The sequence below is a fragment of the Embiotoca jacksoni genome, unplaced genomic scaffold, assembly GCF_022577435.1.
Source record: "Embiotoca jacksoni isolate LCO1_2020_lvr unplaced genomic scaffold, fEmbJac1.0.p SCAF_95, whole genome shotgun sequence".
In the NCBI taxonomy this organism is placed as follows: Eukaryota; Metazoa; Chordata; class Actinopteri; family Embiotocidae; genus Embiotoca; species Embiotoca jacksoni.
In genome coordinates this window covers 622,981-646,747 of record NW_027185453.1, presented here as the reverse complement: position 1 = coordinate 646,747, position 23,767 = coordinate 622,981, and the positions used below count along the sequence as shown (strand labels likewise).

At 38.6% G+C, this 23,767-nt stretch overlaps 1 protein-coding gene across 1 annotated transcript in view; it reads right to left on the bottom strand.

Annotated features, from left to right (window-relative positions):
* Positions 1 to 3,952: 3,952 nt before the first annotated feature.
* cnih3 (cornichon family AMPA receptor auxiliary protein 3) overlaps positions 3,953 to 23,767 on the bottom strand; it is an 83,881-nt gene continuing 64,066 nt past the window's right edge. Inside the window, 4 exon segments of the mRNA XM_069142009.1 lie at positions 3,953 to 5,546; positions 15,309 to 15,364; positions 15,927 to 16,070; positions 21,709 to 21,821. Coding sequence (XP_068998110.1) covers positions 15,337 to 15,364; positions 15,927 to 16,070; positions 21,709 to 21,821 — 285 coding nt within the window. The 3' untranslated portion in view covers positions 3,953 to 5,546; positions 15,309 to 15,336.

The following is a 23,767-nucleotide window of genomic DNA, read 5'->3' as shown; positions in this document are numbered from 1 at the left end:
TGCCGAATACTTACTAATAATTACAAGGTATCTTAGTCTTCAGGTGAACAAAAATGTAATGGATGCAGGCTTTTGTTTGGCCAATCGTTATAATATAATTGAACTGCCTTTTATACTGAAATCACATCCTACACTGGGCAGCGGCTCTCATAATACCAGGCATTTATAATATAAGTTCTCTTCCCAAGCCAATTTAATATCATCAGCCAATGGAGGCCCACTTGTACCATACATTTGGTAGAATGCAAACGTAGAACCTCCTGAACGATGTACCACAATCCATTTTTTTTTTTTAATTGGGACGCTTTGTGTAAAAAGTAAATAAAAACAGAATGTGATGATTTGCAAATTGGGTAAATCCATATTTAATTAAACATAGACCAAAGGCAACATATCAAATGTTGAAACTGAGAAATGTTATGGTTTTTTGAAAAATATCAGCTCATTTTGAATTTCAGGCCAGCAACACATTTACAAAAAGTTGGGACAATTATTTTGGAAAGGGGATTGTATTTAGCATGAAAAAAAATGAACTGAATATCAGTGTGACACTTTAGAAAACTGGCCTAGAACAAGTACAATTAGCCTGTGTCTCATGTCAATCAATTCTACCAAAACTAACTTTCAGTCAGGTTCAGATTCACACTTTGGAAAACTGTGTGTTTGAACATGACGCATGCCACATGGCTTGTTTCTGCTGGGCCTTCTGGAGAAAGTATCAATTTGCATCAGTGAGCTTCAGATCCATGCAGAATGAAATTAAAATCGACTGTCTTGCTGGGAAAAGTTGATGAAACAGAGTTTTACAGAAAAACCTCAGGTTCCAGACAGCTGAGCACAGTGTGCCAAAGCCGCGGGACAAGAGCTCAATGTCATTTCACAGCTTTAAGAGAGCTGGATGCTGGCGAGGACTTGGAGAAAAGAACATAAACAGGGGGAGGTAGGAGGAGGAGGTACAGGAGGGGGTGCTAATCCAAATAAATCGCTGCCAATCTTCATAAATACACACACAAATACACACATGGTAGGGGGCCAAAAGGTTAGCAGTGTGTGCCTGGTTTAATTATGATGACATATATGGCAGTGGTGTGGACAGCACCCAGGTGCATCCTGGGAAGGCAGGCTGTCACCAATCTGTCAGATCATGTCTGCTACAGTTTAGACACACTCACTCACCTGCAAAAAGACACACACACACACACACACACACACACACACACACACACACACACACACACACCTGTCTCAATCACACAGACAACCATATTAAAACTATTTTAAATTAAATTGAAGAGCGTATTCTCCAAAGTTGAGGGCACTTGTGACGTTTACATTCTTATACATCTGATTAATCCTAAATGTATTCTGCAACATGACTAGTCAAAATCAATCAATCAGTTGGATAGATAGATAGACAGACACACAGGTTGACTGACTAACTGATTTTGGAAAATGTTCATGGTGTAATGTGTGAAGCCCATGTAGATTCCAATGTAAACACTGTTCAACATATTTTCCTCCTTTGTCATCATATGTTGCAATATGTCGTAAAAATGTGTCACGTGATCAGTTGTGTCCCATGTGGAAAACTATGGGATAAATGAATTGAACGGAGTGGACATAGTTTAGGAAGGGAGAGACCTGTGGCCAGACAATCCCACTGCATGTCAGCACAAAAATCGAGCTACGGTGGTCAAAACCTTTGAGTGGACCTCTGTTGCGGGGAAGCATAGATCATGGCAAAGTTATTAGAGCAAAGCTGTAAGTGTTCCCTGGAACATTAGAGTTGACCCTCCAGCCAAACTGAGTAACCAAGCAAAAAGGGCAGTCATAAAGATTACTAGAACTAAGAATTACTCATAGTGACAAAATAAAAATAAAATATTCTTAGAATTATTACATTTACTAAGAATCTCCCCTAAGTTTAAGAGTAGATCCTTGTCAAGATAAAGGTTATTCACAAAAAATCTGAGCATTTAAGTGAGCTAAAGGGAAAAACTGTCAGGAACAGGATTTTTATGTCGCTCCTGAATTTCTTAAGCAGTGGAGAAAATTGGGGCAATCCAACGAGGTAGATGAAATATTCTTCAAATATTGAATGACAGTGAGCTAATGAAACACTTCAAGTTATATCATGCAGGGATGATGTTTGTGGTCGATCTCATTAGAGACACGCTCACATTTTCCACTCAATAATGCCTGGAACGAAAGTGATCACAGCACTGAGATATTTGGCAGCTGTAACAATGTGAGTGCAGCAGTGATCACACAAACAAAAACAGCACACAAAACAATAAAAGTAGTTCATTTCATTTTCACTAAATATCACTGTCCGTTCTGTGCCAATTATCACAAAGAGTGCATTTCTTTGATCAACCAATTCCATGTTTTATAAGGATACGTATCCAGGTGTGGACCTGGAGGAGTATGCATCATCTGTCATTGGCTACATCAGTGTGTCGAGGATGTTACTACCACCATAACTATCACCATCTACCCTAACCAGAAACCCTGGCTGAACTCTGAAGTCCGCGATCTTTAGAAAGAACCGGACTCTGCATTCAGAACCTCACTGCGGGCATTAAAAAAGCCAAAGTCACCTATGCTCTTAAAATCCAGGGTCACTTCTCCACCAACGACCCCCAGGGAATGTGGAAAGGCATCAAGATGGTTACAAACTTACCTGTCTGATCCTCATGCCCATCTTTTATGCTCGTTTTGAGGACTCCAACAACTCCGTTAGCTCCAGGCTCACCCCTCCACCAGGTGAATTGCCCCTCACTGTGACCACAGAGGATGTGAGGAGGTCCCTGGAGAAAGTTAACTCTCGCGAGGCCGCAGGCCCTGTCAACATCTAAGGCCGGGCTCATAGAGACTGCACACACCAGCTCCCTGCGGTACTGACAGACATCTTCAACACTTCACTGTCCCAGGTGACTGTACCCACCTGTCTCACAACTGCTGTCATTATCCCGGTCCCAAAGAGCTCAACGGTGTCATGCTTGAATGTATGCATACATCAGTATGCATACAGGAAATGATGATGATAAAACCTTTTTGAATCTTTAATTATTGATTGGAAAGTAAATTTGGCACACTCAAAGCTCTTGATGCAGTTTATTTATTAACACCTCAAGATCTGAGCTGTTTGGAGCACATTTCTCTCTCTCAGTGTTGTTCATGAATTAACTGTGTCATGAATTTAAATGTGCGTAATTTACTTCTGCTCACTACTCAACATTGATTTCAGTGTGTTGGACTGATTGATTTTAATTATTGCCAGTGTTTGCCGTCTATAAGATGCAGGTTTTTGTCGTATATCATTGAACTGCTTTTTTCACCGGGCAGTTGTTGTCTTAATACCAGGGGAAGGGGCATTTATGATGGTAGTTCCCAAGCCAATTTAACATCATAAGCCTGTGGAAGCCGAATCCTAGAACCATAAGTAAGGTAATTACAAGCCTGAACCTCCCAGGAAAATATTTTGAGTTTCCTCCAGAATAACATTTGAGTGGCAGTGGCAGTCTGCTCACTCTCCAGCCTTCAGAAACTGTAATATACTACTTCACAGCAGTTTGAATCAAATGAGAAACAAGTTTGCCACACCTACTTGTACACTTATCAATCCTCATCCTTTCTCAACATGAGTCCAGCAAAATCCACTGTTTATGGTTTGTGTGAAATTATACAAAAAGAGCACAATTCCTATTGTGTGACTGACTTTGTCAGTTTGCTGTCACTCAGTAACCAAGTGGAATTTAGCACTGAAAAGTCTGTAATTTTGGAATCGGAGTAAACTAAAAAAAACATATTCTATATATGGGCATGTCAGAATTATTTTAAGAAAGACCAGGTACCAGGATGGAATGGGAATTTAAAAAAAAAAGCTTGACAACCAATGCATTAGAACATATTAAAACATAATATTTCAAAAGTATGATGAGGAAGTCTGTAGATTTTAAAATACTTTATTTCATAAACGATATCTAAATTCAACTTGTTTGGTCACATACAGACACAGTTAGGATAGAAAATGCTCAAGTTAGAATAAGAGAAAACAACAAGGACAGGGCATTCCTATCTGCTCCTTGAGCTGCGGTTTATGAAGTGAAGCTCACTGACTGAAGATGGTGGTGAAGGTTCAAAGACTGGCCTGGTGGTTAGAAAACTTTGCTACACCTGGAAGATGCAGAGTCGAGCACCTGCCCTGCTAAAGAGTCTGAATTCAGAAATGGTAATCTGTAACTTTCTTCCTGGGAATCATGATCAAAGACTCTCTCAAATATTGTATGTATCATTTGCTACAGTTGCTTTTATTGAAATCACAGAGAAAAAAAATAAATATCTGGCACCTTTCCCATCTTCTCGCTCCCAGTGTGGTTACATTGTAAAAGTATGTTTAAGATAAATCATGGAGGTGAGCCATTAGTATTTCATAAATAAACAAAAATAAATCAATTTAAATAGTGGAAAGACAACATTTTGGTCCGTGGTTTAAAGAGCGCTAGAAAAGATTCACATTGTTTCCCCATCTTTAAATAGGACTGGGTAGTTGTTTACATGTTGGAAGACCTTCACCTGTGTAGCTAGACTATCATAAATTATCGCTAATATATAGCCAAATATTGCAAATATTGTGCAAGATCAAAGAATGTGTGCTCCTCTACTATAAAAGCTTTGATAGATTTTAGTTTGACTTTTAGAAAAGTCTCCCACAATAGAACAACACTAGGACAACACTAAGAAGGCATTTGCTGTATAGATTACCTTTGCTGTTGATCAAATAGAAATGCCTTTTGTTTAAAGAATTACACCAAAATGCACACATGACAAAAAGCCATTCACGTAATGTAAGAAAACAAATCCCACAGGCCACGGAATATGCGTGTTTTTAAGGGAAAATATAGAGAACTCTTTGCCCTGATTTCCCCCACAGTTTGTTTCTCTTTTCTGTACAGTGTGATCCGTCCATCCACTTGCCCATCCGTCCCCCGCTCCAGACTCACCGGTGAAGCTACAGTTGATGAGGCGTCGAGGACAGACTGAGGGGTGGTGAGCTGTGCTGGTCTGGACAGTGCTTCACCATGCTGTGCCTGAGACAAACTGTGCAAACGCTACTGTGCTCTTCATCCTCTTGGCTACCGCTGCCACTTCTGTACAGAAGGTACAGTAGCACTGTAGAGGAAGGTGTGCGTGTGTGTGTGTGTGTGTGTGTGTGTGCGTGCGCGCGCGTGTGTGTGTGTGTGTGTGTGGTACAAACATTGGGCAGGCAGTGATTAACTTGGGTCTCACTATGAGCAGTCAAACTGTAAACAGTAGTTTTAGTCTTTACTTCTTATATACAGTCGAGGATAAAACATGTCCTTCCTTCTTTGGGGTCGAACTGGAAAAGAAGCTTCGACCCCAAATTATGCTTTTTTTTAATTCTCTTCTTAATTTTAAGTTTCTTGTCTTTAAATTCTAGATGGGCAGTCAGTGGTATCAAATGTATCCAGAGCCGTTTCTGCTAAATTAGTTGTTATGAGGTAACCAAGGAGTAGATCATACTGAAACACAAGAAGAAACAAAAAATATGAAGTGAGTCGACACTTCTCTGATTGGACAGAAAGGCAGAAGGTGACACAGTGGAAATTACATAACAGATCAACTCATGTAACAGCCTCTTTGAAGCATTCAGAAAAAAGTCTTTAAGTATTCATGTGTGTGTGTGTGTGTCTGTTCATTAACCTCACTGATCTCTAGTTAGTTTTCCTGGTGATTAAACTCAAACCAACAGCCTCCCCATTAAATGTGCAAGCAGCTGAGACGGCAGTATTGAGATGCAAACCCTGAAGTGGACTTATTTATCTTCTGTCATCAAACCATTCACTCTGATACTTCTTTGATGCTTCTCTGTCATAATCGGCTTTATTCAGATTTCAACTATGTTTTTCAAAGGCAGAATTATGCTTCTAGATTCAGATGTTAAAGTTGTATAACTACACAATGTGCAGAGGCTGGCAACATTAATCATAAGTGTTTTAGTAACAAGGACGTACTAAGATCTCTTGAATTTTAATAGAGATACATTTGTACAGATTATATTTACTTTTTTTTGTGACAACATGATGCCAGAAGAGGATTTAGCCGACTTGAATGGTCATTTTATTACAACATCTAGAACAACTTGCCAGCTGAAGTAATCACTCTGCATATTCATCCGCACACACTGGTTTGTTTTCATGTGTGAATTGGACTTGCTGGAAACTCAGCAGCTAAATGCAATTTAGCAAATTACCCACGTGGACCATTATGAAAATGATGGCAAGTCATTTGAGTATGAAGGCGGGCCATATTCACAACCAAATAGAAAATGTGTCATGAAGGATAGAGGCAGAGGCAGACAGCCAACAGGATGTGCTGAGAGACGACATACATCAGGAAACTGTTGGTGTTCCTTTGCTCACTGCTCTGCTGCTAACTGAGGAGGAAAACTGTTGCTTTTATGAGTTGGACCTGTTGATGCCAGATTTGGAAAATTTCCAAGTAGCGTAATAGCGTAATCCCAACTATAAATTTGCAGCTTTAATAAGCACTGAATGCTTGGCTCTCCATATGTTAGTAAAAGCTGATGCTACCAGCCTCATAAATAGAAACAAACCAGCTTGTGAGGATAACTATGCCACAGGTCAGCCTATATTCAAATAAATGGTGGCTGATATGTTTACCTTTGGTCAGACTTAAAAACATTTTTTAGAATGATGCATGTAAACATCTCATTTTTTGAAAAGCTGCATGGAGCTCTCATTAGTCGCCCCTCAAACACAGTAGGCTGTTTTGGGCGACTCCTCATTTCCCAGAATCGCAAGGTGAAGAGTGCAAAGTTAGCGTAGCATGGCCCAAAAAGCACCTGTAGAAATATTATTGGGAAGTACACAAAGTTGGAATAAAACGGAGTAATCCTTTCACCATTAATCATGAATAGAAATAATATATTTGGTAGAAAATGGTATGCGGCTTTAAATTAATTTTAAGGTTTATTCACAACAACCAATGCTATTTATGTTTAGTCGATCCTATTTAGGAATTATTTCATTAAGGTATGTCCCAGTTTTCATAATAATTACATGGGTTAGCCGTGACAGGCAGAGAATAGTGAATGTATGAAAAGATCTGCATCTGGAACTGCCTGGGTTTAAAAAAGTAAAAAAAAGACACATGTATATTTGACAACAGACCTGTCAAAGTAGTAAAATTATGATATAGAATTATCACAATTTTACATTTTAGGGTGTTTACCATGACCAAAACAAAAATCCTTCCTGGCATGTTTGTGTTTGTGTTTTTGTTTTATATTATTACTATTTCCTCAAACTCTGTGAAAAAGTTTCCACTGAATGCAAAATAAAAGGCAAAAGCTGATGAGCGTCATGTAATGCAATGGGCATGTGCAAAACAAGCTGTCAAACACACATTTTTCAGCAAAGTGGCATTTCAGTCATTTCAGCAGAGTACAGTTTATTTTAAGCACTGGCTTATGATCTGGTGTCCCAGTGTGGTGGACATACAATACAGAACTATTGGGTCATTAGACCATTTGACCGCAAAGAAACACTGATCTGTCATCTTTGCCTTGGGAAAAAAGAGAATAATGAAGAATTGCAAGAAACAACAACAGCACAAATCACAGATTGAGGATTTGACACTTGTCTTGCCGAGCTGTGACTTGACGAGAACAGATCAGCACCTCTATGACAGTAAATAACGACTCCAAATGTTTGTGTTGATCCCAGATGCCTCTGCCAGCTCCTAACACCTCTTTTAATCCCTTCTGGTGAGAAGGATGCAAATTCATTCTGTTGACTAATGAATATCCATAGACAGAGATAGAAGGGAAGAAAATGTGCTGCAGAGAGGGAGACAGGAACAGACAGATCAAAAGTGAACGGCCTTGGATTCCCATTAGGGATTTGACCTCCTCCACATAAAACCTCTGTGAACCGGCTTCATAATTGAGTAGACTGACTTGTAGCTCTTTAAATTACAGCTCCTTCACTTTCACAACCTAATTACACATTAACGAAACATTAATGTATGATAAAATATGACTTGTTACATGAGATGCTGCAGCAAAGAGGAACGCTCCCAGACTTGGGGCTGCATGAGAAAAAACCTGATGCTACAGTTTAATCTGCTAAATATTCTGGATTATTTATTACAATGATCTTGATTTCAAGACAAACCAACCCCCAAAAATAGATTAGATAGATAGATTAGAATAGATAGATACATTTGGATTTCCTTGCTTTTTATACACAGACAAGGGAAACAAACATAATAGCATCACCATATTAGTTTTATTTTAGCCGGGTTTGAGTGCTGCTCTCATGCCTTATCACCCGTTACAGCAGGACTTGTGTTATAAATGTCCAATTAAATTCCATGATCAGCAGAGAAAATATGAGGTGGATTAGTGCTGAACACATCTTCCTATTAGACAGGAACATCTTGTGTTAATGAGGTAACCTCCAATTACTGTAACTCTAATCCGAGAGCAGTGCATAATGTGAGGTGAGACACATAATTCCCTTCATCTTCACCTTCACTAAAGAACTAAAGTTAACTGTAAATGATTAACATTTCCAGTCAACACCATCCACATTGTGATGCTGTACTGCTGCTTAATTATATTTTATTGATTTTGGTTATTTTTTTTGGGTCAGTTTTATATAAGTTTACCAACCAAATAGTTATAGTGTGGCAGAGAGCAAATGGATCGATTAATGCTGACATTATTTGGCTTTTTATCAGTAACAGGTTGGGGTTTAATTGTATTATTCAATCTGAATTCTGCACTGAATCCTGTTAAATTCCATTTTTCAAATTAGTAAATAAGTAAAGTACATAAAAAAACAAAAACATGTGATCAGTTTATTTTGGCTGGGATGGCAGAAAACTACAGTCTTTTACTATTTCCACAATGTGTGGCTATCACCTGAAATACGATAAACAGGATTAAATATGAAATAGTGATGAAAAATCTGCATATCAATTACTCTTTGTAAATTGCAGTTTTCCACTTCTGTGTAAAAGAAAGGCTGAAAAACATTAGACATCCATTCATGACCTATACCCACTTTGTCCAATGCAGGGTCACCAAATTATCCAGTTTTGGATTCTCAATTGAAAATGAGGAGAATTGATTATTAAATATTTATTTATCTGAAATAACAGGTGTTCTTCTTGCTCTGTACGAGTTTCCCTCTTTCCTTTTCATCTGCCAATGAGATAAACAAAGGAATTGTGTGAAATCTCTGGCAAGAATGTGTATTGCGTCACCCAAGTTTGGTGACCAGAGCCAAACAAACTGAATGTGGGGCAAATATAATATTTGTGTGGGACAATGTGGGACACATTGCCAATGCCATGACGTCGTCTAAAAAAATGCTAGTGTTGGCAGCAAAGATGGTGACCTGCACTTTCCTGACCACAGGTGTTGGTCTGGTAGCTACACCAGTGAGAAACTATGTTCAAAAAAATTGTTTTCTGACTTGCTTGCTCACCCCTAATGAAAAAAAAGATGATGTTAGAAATAAACACATTTTCACGATATGTTCTCTAAGGTTTTATGTAGGCCATCAACATTTTATTTCTGTGACAAGCTCAAGTGACAGATGCCACTAATTTTATGTTCCATTAGCTTTAAACATGTGTCTGGTTATGAGCAAATGATTACGGTTGTGTGTGTGTGTGCTCTGTGTGCTTGACCTTTCCGCTGCATTTGACATATTGAACTACCAGATCCTTATTTCCTCCCTTCAGGACCTCGGTGTCTCAGGCTCTGCTTCTCTCCCTGTTCTCATCCTACCTCAACGACCGCACCTACCGGGTAACTTGGAGAGGATCGGTGTCTGAACCTTGTCCTCTCACTACTGGTGTCCCTCAAGGCTCCGTCCTGGGTCCCCTCCTCTTCTCTCTGTACACCAACTCTCTCGGCTCTGTCATTCACTCACATGGCTTTTCCTACCACAGCTATGCTGATGACACCCAACTGATCCTCTCTTTCCCCCGATCTGAAACACAGGTAGAGCATGAATCTCTGCCTGTCTGACTGACATCTCTCAGTGGATGTCCTCACACCACCTGAAAATCAACCTCGACAAGACCGAACTGCTCTTCCTTCCGGGGAAAGACTCTCCCACCCTCGACCTGACTACTACCTTGGACAACGCTGTTATCCCCAACCCTGACTGCTAGGAACCTCGGTGTGACACTCGACAGTCAACTCTCTCTTTCTGCCAACATCGCTGCAACGACGCGTTCCTGTAGATACATGCTGCACAACATCAGGAGAATACGTTCTCTTCTCACTCAGAAGGCAGCGCAGGTTCTGGGCCAGGCTCTGGTCATCTCACGTCTGGACTACTGTAACTCCCTCCTGGCAGGTCTACCTGTTAGCGCCATCCGACCTCTGCAGCTCATCCAGAATGCCGCAGCTCGACTGGTCTTTAACCTCCTGAAATTCACTCACACTACTGCGCTCCTCCGCTCCCATCACTGGTTACCAGTAGCTGCCCGCATCCGTTTCAAAACATTGGTACCTGCGTACCGCGCTGCGAACAGATCGAGTCCAGTCTACATCCAGGACATGGTCAAACCCTACATCCCAGCCCGCTCCCTCCGCTCTGCTTCTACCAATCGGCTTGTTGCTCCCTCGCTGCAAGCTAAACACTCTACAAAATCACGACTGTTTGCTGTACTGGCTCCTAAATGGTGGAATGAGCTCCCCAATGACATCAGGACAGCGGAAACTCTGTACATCTTCCGCCGCAAACTAAAAACACACCTCTTCCGACTTTACCTTGAACAGTAGAACTTTGGTAGCACTTAAAATGACACTTACTGATAGCACTTTGTAGTTTGGCTTTCTGGAAGAAATTGTATTTTCTTGATTCCTGTTGTTCTGGGTTTTGTTGAAATGCACTTATTGTAAGTCGCTTTGGATAAAAGCGTCAGCTAAATGAAATGTAATGTAAAATGTAATGCTCTGCATGTATGTTAAGCAAATAGAATGATCTCACTTTCAGGAAGATAGGAAGAATGATATAATTATTAAAAAAAATGTCAAAGGTTAGACCTGAAAAATGTACAGTACAGAGATGGATGCATCCAACAACATGCTAAAGACCAGTGTTTTACACTACGGGGGGGGGGGGGGGGGGAACCAAGCTGAGAACACACAGGAAACCTGTATTCATCTTGCAAGGGGGGAAAGTTTTTGTTACTGGAATGCACCACATTCCACACAGTATCCCTGTGACAGAAAACCACAGTAGGAAGAAAGGGAAGGCAGCAGGTGAGAGGTTGGAGGGTTACGGTATCACCGTAACAGGTAACACTGAGGGGGACTCCATTAGTCAGGCAGGGCTTCATTGTCATCCAGTGTGAAGGCATGAGCAAACAAGGAAGGGGGTTATCTTTGAATTGGGAAGGTATACTTTAAGATGATGCATTTTTAATCATTTCCAATTCTTGATTTACTTATTGTCCATCGATTTATCTCAATTAAGAAAAATATGAAGCCACAGATGGAGCCATTCAGAAAAGCCCACTTGATGCCCTTTGAGCCTGTGCTTCTGTCCTCCTGCTGTGACCAGATTGAAAAAAAAAATCACGAGTCGCAGACTAGTTGCAGTGGATCATCTGCACCAGTTATCTTCACCGAGCAATCAAAACGGATATTGAATCACTCGTCACCCAGGTGTGGAGCTCAGTGCTCAGGTGGAGCTATGTGTTCATCTGTGTCTGTGAGGGCATGCACAATTTCATTATGTGGATACAGTAAATGGGATTTTGTGTCTGTGAATGTGTGTGTGTGTGAACTCATGGAATTTATTGTGAGGATGTGAAGAATCTTCTGGTCACAGATGCAGGGAAGTGTATTTGGTTTTTTGGGGGTGGGGGTGGGGGTGATGGGTTGGATAAAGAGGGGTTCAGAAAACAGAGACAAGCCCCACAGAGCAGGTTTCAGGTTGCTTCACTTCCAATTCAACCACATTCATCAAAACAGCTTTTGACACTGACCATCACTGTATTTTTATCCAAATAGAGTGGGCTTTTTAAATTGTTTATTTGGATTTGCGCAAATTGACATATTTACAACAATCCTTTCTACAAGCTGAAGTGTGATTTTTGCAGCTTGGGCCATCATTTGTGTGGGTTTCAATGATATTTTACAATATTCTACAGTGTTGTGAGTATGTAGCAACAGTTCTGTAACAGAGTTTAGTTAGGTACTACAAGAGTAGTCAGTCACAATGTATAAGTACAAATTGACTTTATATGGAAGCTGAATGGAGCGTGTAAAAAAACACATTTAAAAAAAAAAAGAAAATTTTGTTATGAGTTATGTATCTCATAATATCAAGAGCAATTTTAGAGCAGCGCTTCACTGTGGGCTACTAGCATTTATTTCTGCTCCTAATTTGTTTATATTTAGGAAAATTAAGTACATCAAACTAGCAATCAAAAGTTCCTCTTCGCTGTGTACCTTTCCATGTATAGATAACAATCACTAAAATATAAAACCCTGGGGATTTTTAGGCAACCTCGGAGGCATAATTCTTCTATGATTTCTAAGGGGTTTATGAAGGTTTTTTTTGACACACAAAGCACTGGGCAATGTTTTGGCTTTTATTCTGTCAAACTGTAATTTTACCTGCCCAATAAAAAAAAAAAAGATAATGTTTTCTATTACACATTATCTTGTAATTATGATGTAGTTGTATTGATATTACTATCTTAAAATGGTATCACAGTGTCAATCTTGTGCTTTTAAATAACATATAATTTGTTGAATTTGATTCAGAACTGGCCAATGCCAGTCAAATTAAAAGTCGTATACAGGTTGGTGAGTTTTAATGGGTTAACTCTATCCAAAAGTATACTTATAAATTGTATTTTCTGCTGATAGTTTCACAAATATAATATGCCATTTCTTCACAAGCTGATTCAGACACTGCTAAAAATGTACCATTTTACATTCAGCCGAACTTCCTCAATGTACTCTGTGGCTGGAATGACCAATTTCTGAAGTGGACCCTTGAACATCGATCTACAGAATCTAATTAATTAAAATAACACTGAAAATCAAATGATGGCCAGCAAACAATCAAAGGAATTTGCGATATAAATCACACTATGTCCAGAATAACTTTAAATTGTGGAAAAAAAAAATATTTTTAAGGAAGAAATTCACTCAAACTTAGTGGAATTGAAAGTGACTGCACCGTCACCTTGTACTGCAGAATACCTTGCTGCTGCTGCTGTAGTCTCTATGTCAGTCCAATATGAGCTAGAGCGGGACGAAATGGAGTGAGATGGAGAAGCAAGATGATTTAGTTTCAAAATGAAAGGCCAGTTTGGAGCTGCAGACATCCAATGTCCATGACAAAAAACACAGCGCTATTACCATGTCTTACTCAAATATAGACTGTATCAATAATGATACCACTGTTGATGCCAACAAATCATGCCGTTGAATCATAAGTATTGGGCCCCAGATCTTAATATTAAGCTGCACTCTCGTGGCAAAGCTTATGACCATAAGGTTAAGTCACACCAGTGTTTGTGTGTTTTAGCACATTAACAAGACATATCAAACATATCAAATGTTGAAATTGAGAAATTTTGTTTTACATTTTTAACATTTAATTAAAAAAGTCTGAAGACTAGACTTCAGACAGGCCAGTTTAGCACCTGGACTCTACTACTTCAAAGCCATCTATGTAGTACATGCAAAATATATTATTTACTGTAGATGATAAAATCCCCAAATTCTTTCAAATGTAATGTTCAGGAACATTATTCTTAAACCCTGTCACTGTCTGCCCATGCAGTCTTTCGCAGTGGTGAACCTCTCCCCATTTTCACTGCTGAGACTCTGCCTCTCTGGAACGCTCTTTTTATACCTGATCATGTTATTACTCTGTTGCCATTTAACCTAATTTGTTGTGGGATGTTTGTTTTTTGTAGTATTAAGCAACGTTTCTGTCATTTGCTGCCCCTGCCCCATTTTTTTTTAAACATGTAGCATCAAATTCAATATGAGCATGTATTTTTCAAGAAACAATACAATTTCTTAGTTTCAACAATGGATATGTTGTTTTTGTTCTATCTTCAATTAAATATAGGTTTACATGATTTGCAAATCATCACATTTGTTTTTTATTTATATTTTACACAGCATCCTAACTTTTCTGGAAACAGGGGTGTATGTTGAACCTACCAGGTGACTTCATATACTGACTGATGTAGCCACTGGCATAAAAATGGATGAGATACAATATGGGCATTAAACTTTTGCTCTTTTTCTTCCTTTAGTCTCCAAATTTCTGCTACCACACCATGCCAGGAGGGAACATTTTATTGTCTCATTGTCCACAGTCTTTGTGATATCAAACAGATTTTGAAGAATAATGCTGCTGTCAGTGAAAAGCCTCATTGATTAAGAACTTTTGAACCCTGACAAACTTGTTTGCCTCAGATGGTGTTAGGATTGTGTCATATATGCTGGATTCAGAAAACTCAGGACATGAAGTGACGTGTTTAAAACACATATGCAAAGAGGGTTAAAAAAAAAAAGTGTCTAAATTTAAAATACATTTTCTTTATAATATATAATAAAAGCATCATCATTGGAATAAAAAAAATTGCATTCAAATTATCGACAATATCTTAACTAAAAACGAACAATAAATAGCACCCCATCTCCCTGAACATACATTGATTATTAAAATATTAAGGCGGAATAAACAAAACAAAAATCAGGATTTTGGGTAATAACATAAGACCAACACTTGCTCATGATGTTGCTTTTCTACCTGTGTGGTATTGCTGTGATAAACATTGCTAATAACAATGTATCTATAGACTGAAAAGACACACACTCAGCATTTTTCTACAATGATGGGACTTTACAGCAATGTTCAATCGCAGCATTATCACACACATAAAAGAACAACTCCATGTTAAAGTTGCAATCCTTTTTTTAGTTGTCATCACAATATCCTCTGCTGAGCTAAGAATAACTAGTATTGAAAAAATATTTAATTATTCAGCCAGGTCATTGGAAAAAAAATAAACTCTATGTTGCCATAAGGGTCCCTCGTGGACCATTGATAAATAAATCTGGCAACATTAACCAGATTAAGAGTCTTTATCAATTACCTTGTGGCCATGTGGTAAAAAAAAAAAATTCTCCTGAGTAATGCTATACTGCCTCAATTTACTACCACAGAAAAAAATGTCAAAAAATGTAAGGATTGTACCTTTAAGTGTTTCCTTTGATAAGACTTATTAGAGGGATATATCCAGGTTCCACACACTGCAGCACCCACATGACAGATGGAACAAGAATCCGCAGTGATTAATAACAGCATTGTTAGAAATGGACAGGAAATCTCTGTGCATTATTATCGTATAACAGATTTGAGCAGACACATCAGGAAACGTTAGACACAATATGTAACAATGCACATCTTAAATTTTTTTTCTGTCAATTTGAAAAAATATCAGTAAAGAAAATACCTTATTATGCATAAAAACTCAAAATGATGAACATTTTAACCAAAGTGTAGCAGGTTTATCGATGAGCTTTCCACTCAAGTGTTATGGTGGTGCTTGTCAATGAAGTAAATAATCAAATTCTCTTAACATCGCATTCATTAGCAGTAGTAGTTGGGCCTCAAAGTAAAAGTAACCAACCTAACAAACCTGCACTATGTGAAAGAACATGCATGTGATTGCCAGAGAAATGGTTACTTTATTCAGTGATTCACACTCACAGTGCTTCATCTGAACTGAGACATCAGACCAAAGTTCTAATCTCTAATAATCTCTTTACAATTAATCCAATTATGTCCCTACACCACCTGCACTATGCTCACCAGTAGAGATAGTAGAAGAAGGATAGGACGAAGAAGGACAGCTTGCACCAGGCCTCCTTCAGGCAGAACTTGAGTGTGTCCCCGTTCATCACGGATGCTGGGTCGTAGAGCAGCTCCTTAGTGTCCGTTGGGGAATGGAAGTACCTGCCACAGGGGGCAAAGACCACACCGCGGGTAGTTGACCCGTTCCAGACCCCGGGGGAGGGGGAGATAGGTGGGGAAAATAATGGGAGGAAATGGAGAAGAAGATAGTATGGAAAAAGATGGCATGATGAGTTCATGGGGACACTATCATGCAGAAGACGTGGGTGAAATAGTACTTGAATATGATAATGGAAACCAATATGTTGATAAACTTGCCCTCTGAACAATGATGTTTCATGTTTAGCAGCTATTACTGGGCACAACAGGCCTGTAACACTTTTAAAATATTTTGAAGCGTGGTGCACAGCAAAAGTCGAAGAAACAGATTTAACTGTCTTTATCTCCCCTAATGTTAGCTATGAATGTTTGCGTGCTATTTTGCCACCTTTGGCAGTGAACTAACATTAATTTCAAGGAGAAGGGGCATATTGTTGAGTATTAGGGCAAACTTGAAATTGTTTTAATTCAGCATTTCAAGAATAATTTGGGAATGTCTCAAAATGTTGAGAATACAGTTGAAATTTAGAGAATAAAATAATCCTAGCAGCATCCTACAGGTCAACATTTTTGTTAAAGTGAAACATACCAAAACCTTTTCATTGGCTGCTCAAGAAAGCATTTGTACAGTTAGGATTCAAATTCAGGGATATAGTCACTCTGTCCTGCTGTTATTACCGACATGTCTGAGCTAATTATGCCCTGAAATAATAGATACATTTTCAAACAGGGTTTGGAAACAAGGTTGTAATAAAATGTTTTATTGTGCGGGGAACACAGTTAAATCAAATGTTTCCACTGCCACCATCACAGTCTGCTGGAGGTAGTGCAGTGAAAAAGAAGGTCAAAGCAGGCTGCAGAAATATTAAATGTAAATGCTTTTTTCAAAAATAATAACATTACAGCAGTAACTCTCGCCACAAGTGTAGAAATAACATTAGAGTAAGAGTAATCTAAGGAATGCTGAGGTCACAGATTGGGTTAGATATTTCCATAAGTTTATCACGGCTCATCATCTGCTGAGAATACAGACTTCTAGTAAGTGACTTACAATTATAATGTCAGTCTTCTAGCATGCTATCATGTACTTAGTTGTTAGTTGCATATATATATTTTTTAAAAGAGTTAATACTAATTTGTAAAGGCTAGAGGCAATAACATATGTGAGTGACAGCTGGCATTTTAGCCAACAAAGCTGATGATTACCATCCAATTTTTTCTTGCTCTGTGAGAAAGGGCACATTGTTCGAAAAATTTGTAGTAGTACAACAGTATAACAGTGGTTAATAATCATGTTAACTATACATGTGCAATGCTGGTATAGAATGTGAGGTAAAGCTTAGAGAAATGTGACTTATCTTGTGACACAGGACATTCAGATTCCTAACAAGATACACAAAATCTGATTAAATATTTGAATAAATATTCAAATATATTTTCACCCAGGTCTGTTATGCAGTTATATAAGGTATCTGGGCTGGGGTTCATTCTGAGTTTCTAAATTCAGTGAGCTAAGCAAGTAAATGACAACTCCAAATGCGGTGCATAAAATATATATTTAATCAAACATTTAAATTTTTAAAAGCATATGTTCTCCTGTTTCAGAATACAACCATTTATCACCTGTGACTAATTCATAAGCACTGGAGAAGATTCACAGCATAATCTGCATGTCTTGTCACGAAGCTTTTAGTATAATCAGTATTTGTGAACAGAAACATCTTTCTTTCTTAAAGCTGTGTAAAATAAAGATGTGCACTGTCATTAAAAACACAAAACCTGGCGGTGATTAATAGCAGAGTGGGGTTGGGGAATTGTAGTAATATTTCCTGGAGCATTTACATTCCAGTGAGACTTATTTCAGCAGGGCTGTTCCAGTTATGTTTAAAAAAAAAAAAAAGCCATACGGGAAATGAGACATGAAGAGGGAATTGCTGCTCCTGCCTGTTGCTTTAAGAGAGCCTTATGAACAATTACCTCTGTGGTGGTTTAATAAGGTGGACTTTTACTTTAATAGACCCCAGAGCTGATATGAATGAACAATATTCTGGAACATGGATTCCTGCATATTAATGTAATAGACCAGTTGCATTCTGATAGTTGGCTTCTGTTAATTTTTCAGTCACCGATTGTTTTTTTTTTCAACATTATACAGGTAAGTCCAAACAGGAAACTTCCATCATAATGCATGTCGTCTGTAAAGGTCATAAACCAGGCTCACAGATGGTTTATGTATGTCCATACTGTATGTTAATTCATGTATATGTACATTGGTTGCCTGCAACTTGGAAATGGTTGTACATTTAGTTGTCATAAATGAATTACAATGTACATTCACAAATTTACATTTCTGTTGGTCAATACATGTCTCATGCATGTATGAAATATTCAACAATGCACTTGAAAATGAATCTTGATGTATTTTGACTGTCACATAAGGATTTTGTAATGAGTCATATGTATTTCTACAAAAGATACATGCACAAATGGCTGATGATGAGGTAAACAGGGTGAGCCAATAGTTAACGATCTACCACAATTAAATTATAGAGATGTCATATATATATATATATATCTATATATAAAAAATACAAAAACATTGACACCATTTATTTAACAAATCCCCAGAGCAGAGGTCATAGACAAGATGAAAAGAGAGCAGTCACTTGACACACTTCTTGCTTTATGTCTTAGACACAGAGATGCTCAATGTGGAGAAATCTTTCAGAACACACACACACTTTCAGCTGTTAACCAAATTATTTTAAGTAACTGCAGTACAACATTGGTCCGCCTTTCCTGAATTTCCTTCCACACCCCCACATTCACATACTGTGAGATTGTAATCTGGCAAAAACATTTTCTCAACAAACCAGGCTTGGCCTGTACGCCTCTGCAAAATCTAATACAAGCTTCGGAGACCCCATACTTTTCAAGCAAAATGTATAACCATGCTGGGAACCTAAAATAGAACAGCTCAAGTAACTCCAATCGCTAAAGCATACATACACATAAAGACTGTTTCAGCTGTTCTTCAGATGTGCCCCAAGCTTCAATAAATGCACGAGACAACAGCTAGAGATCAAGGGGTGGTCAACTCTGCGAATTCTGCAAGAACAGGAATTGTTGCAACTGGAAGCTTGCACTGTCTTGTTGCCTGACAGTCACCTCTGTCAACTATCTAACTAAAGGGTCAGTTCACCCAAATAAAACCACTTCCTACACTGGGCAACAGTTCTCATAATACCAGGGGACGAGGCATTCATATTATTAATATGAATGCCTCGTCCCCTGGTACTGTATCTCTTCCCAAGCCAATCTAACATCATCAGCCAATGGAGGCTGACTTTTAGTGCCATGAATTTGATGATTTTGAACTTCAACCTCCCAGACTATTATATCAGTTTCTGTGTGTAAAATGTGACTGGCAGTTCTGGTCTGCTCCTTCTTCAGCCATTAGAAACTGACAATATGCTGCGCCACAGTGGCTTAAAGAGAATGAGGGCTGTGACACACCTTCTCATTATCTATTCCTCTTACTTTACCTTTAGTTGTGCCTGCACTTATGCTCACCAAAATACCAAACACGTTTGCCACACCTACTTGCACATTAAGCACCCCTGCGCTGCGCCTCGGCAGATGAAAACAGAGCCCCCAGTTTTTGGTTTGAAGTAGATTTTTTTCTGACATGTAAGCTTAAAAATAGTATTATTATGAGTTTTGACACAGTTTGCAGCAATCAACTGTGAAGTGATTTATTGTACCTCAATCCCTTATGTCTGTAAAATTTTGAAAAAAAAAAAAAAAATCGAAAATCAGTCAGTAGCAGCCCTCAACTGTTTGGCAATTGACCACCATTTGGCTCTATGGGTAAGAGACAGTTGTGACAATTTTCAAATACAATAATTCTCCCAAAACCCTGATGGCGCACGGTGGCATGTGCGTTACTTGGACACTGAGAAGGTGTGCATGCACACACACACACATGTACAGCCAGTGACCCGCCCTCTCTCACTCTCCTCTGAGTCACCTTGTCAATATTGGATCTCTTACCCATCACTCAGTTGCTGTCTATCCTGCCTCCTGCTACGCTGTCCTTCAATTTCCACCCGCCTTTTTCTCTGTGTTACACACTCTCTCTCTTTCTTGTTCTCTCATCTCTCAGCTGCAGCATCTTTAGCCGGTGGGTATCTGGCACAGTTTCCAGTTAATGAGAGAGCAAGATGTTTTTCTCTCCTTGCATCTCCTCTTCGTCTTTATCTTCAACCAGCTGAGCACATGAGCTTAAACCAATCAGGCGGCCAGCAGTCCACATCTAACCCGGCGACCAGCAGGGAGGAACAGCAGCAAAGATGACAACAGACAAAGAATGAGCAGAAAAAGAAATCTGAAGATCACTAACCGGTGACCCATTTTTGAGACACTGCCTTGCAGAGACTTGAGAACTGTTCAAACACTAAGAATTGCTTTAGCCATACATTTCCTTTAGAGAACTGGATGTGTATGTCCTCAGAAATGCATCAGGGTCTGAAGTAAGGTCAGTTGAAGACTCTAATACTTACAAGCTTTGAAAAGAAACCAAAGGTTTCCCTGACTTCACGTTCTCTGCTGTGCTCCTGAATGGTAAAGCTGTCAATATTTTGAATGTTCTTATTGTAAACAAATTACCATGACGAACCACCAAAACCAAAAATATAATGTTCCTTTTAACAACTAATGTTTGTATCCACACCGTTGCAATAGATGACATGCTCCTTCATTATCATAAACACACTGCAAATTATTTTAATTCAATAAAACACACCATCGTGCTGCACTAAATGTGTATTAATCCACAGTAGAAAATAGCCATACTATCTTTGCTCCAGTCTGAGTAACTTTTGTCTAAAATACAGTGCCAACCTGATTAAGGCTCTTTTTATAGTAAAAAATATATCACCCAGCAATTTATTAGCAAAACCTGTGTAATGCAATCCAACACAAGAGCTCTGCCATAAATTTGACTTTCGTTAAGATTTTAGTTGACATTGTAAGAAATTTGATGATTCTGCCTTGTTTTTTTTTTTTTTTTTTTAAGGTGGGAATGTACTAGACTATCCTGGTTCCACCAGGCTATTACTCACAGCTTCAGTTTTGTTCTTTGTGATTATGGTCTTGAAACTCATTTAGCATTAAGGTTTCCAGAGCAACTAAAGAATGAATCATTGACCAGTGCGGCTAAATGCGATGATGTTGAAGTCAAGTGTTTTTTTTTTTAGATATGTAGTTGGAGTGGTATTAAGAGTTTCGGGAAATTTGGTGGTCAATGTCAATTGGAAAAAGGCTGCTCCAGTGTTTTCAAAATTATACCAAAGTCTACGCCCAGTAGGATGCAACAACTGAAATGTATTACCTATGGAGCCAGACCTATGTTTACTCAGTGAGTTTGGGTCTGCGAACACATTTGATGTGTTGTCTTTGGCCTATTTACAATTAAATATCGGCTTACATGATTTGCAAATCTTCCCATTTTGTTTTGATTTACCTTTCACACAGTGTCCCAACTTTTTTGGAAACAGCTAGCAATTGTCCGTACACAAAGCGAAGGCACACATTGAGTACCTACTCACACAAACACAAAGTGGATGGATTGGATAGTTACCTCCACGTGTTGTAGAAGAGCAGGGGGATGTTGAGGCCCACAGTCAGCCACTCCTGGGCACACAGGAACATGATGCAGAACAGCCCATGGATGGAGTACTCTGGCAGCACCAACTACAAAACACAGAGATAGCAGAGCAAAAGACCTTAAATGTCAGAACTTGTTGCATGCTTGTGTCTTTCTCCTTCCACTTCCTTACTGCATGTCTGAGGATAATTTTTTTTACCAAATGCAATTATTGCTTGAGTGGCATTTGCCTTAATATAAGAACTGCATGAATGAAATGACTTATTAATTAAACTTAATGGCAGTTGGTTAATGGATGCCACATTATCATTTTAATGCCCAATACGAAATACACCTCAAGCATCATCATTAGGATTCAAATATCTAGCCTAGCCTATATTTAACCACTGCAAATCTGTCATTCTGCAGGCATTCCAAATGGCTAAATGCCCCCATCCAGATTATGGAGAGCTTATCTTCACAATGGGCAGCGCACACTGATGGCAGGGATCCATCGTTGTCATAATAACTGGAGGGCTTGGCCCTCCGAATGCAGAAAGCAAGACAACCTCTTGGCAAACAGTGATGGTAAGAGTGTGTGCGAGAGTTATTGCCACCAACCTTCCAACCACCTCATTAAGCATTACTTTTGTTTTCCAAACTAAACAAATTAGGGGAGTTCATAGGAGCTGATATTGTTACAGTTTTATAAAGATCCATGACAGAAAGTTGACATTTCATGTTTGCCATCATTTTAAAGCTGCACAACACATTGGCAAAGAAGGCTTTGTTTTATAGTCAACTGAAATGCACTTTGAAGGGCATGAATGTCGTCAAAAGCATGTGCTTCTAACTTAGACCGTAAAGTGGTTCCTATGTTCAATGGTGATTGAAGTTAACATTTTTGGGCTGGATTATCTGAACAATGACAAGTGGCTGCACAGGTGTTACCTTTGCCAACAGGCTCTGGCTAGGCCTGTCATAATTATTACATAATTGTGTGATCACAAGTATTTGAGCTGACTGCAATCATTTTGCATAATCAGTAGAATCGTTTTTATTCATCAGTATAAAATCTGTATGGCGGGCACTCTTTTGATGATCTTATTTCATTGCACTCCCTTCTGCTGTGGCTTAATGGCAGATGAGAGGAGAATTAGTACTTATCTTCAAGTGTTTAACTTCTAATACTAAACAAACTGCATCTACAGCATATTGACATTAACATCATGGATTTAGTTGCACAGCCATAAGTGTTATAAATACGTCATAGGGTGTATGTTTAATTATTAAACTATGATTAGTCCTATACTATAGTTAAAATGAAGAGAAAAAGAAAGACAAATCATTAATTGCAATTATTTGTGTGAAAATGAATTGTCAATTGTCATGCTTAGAGTCAAGCACTATGCAAATTAACATCACATAGTAATGGGTTTGCAAGCAACAAAAATAACTATGTTTAATTAGCTGGAGCTTCAAGCGTAAATACAAAATAATAAAAAAATTGTATTCCAAAATTCAATCAGCAAAAGCTTCACAACTGTTTACAACCAATTTACAACCCTGGGCTTCATGGGTACTTGACAAAAATGTAAAGTGCAATAGGTTTTCGTGTCTCCATCACCAAATTGAGAAGTGAATACCTCAACCAAAGAGTTACTTCTGTCTAATTCAAACTGTAGAAAATAAAACGAGTCACTAACAAGCATGTTATTGAATCCGGTCCAAAAATTCCCAAGCTGCATCTCGACCAAATCTTATGCAAATGAAGAATAACAATGCGATACTAACTTAGTCATAGTACTAAACTGGTTCTTGTGCTACACTTGGCAAACTTCTAAAATTGGCATCAGTTTCTGTGGAACAACAGTTACGGCCCGGTCATTGTACAAGGACCTCCGGAGTGGGAAAGGTTCAAAAATAAAAAATGTTACTATTGTCTTTTTTGGCTTTCCACATGAGAACACTAAATGTGGCTGACAGTTTTGCAAATGATCATTTTAGATTAGACTAAACATATGTATCTCTGGCTACCACAGGAACTGGCAAG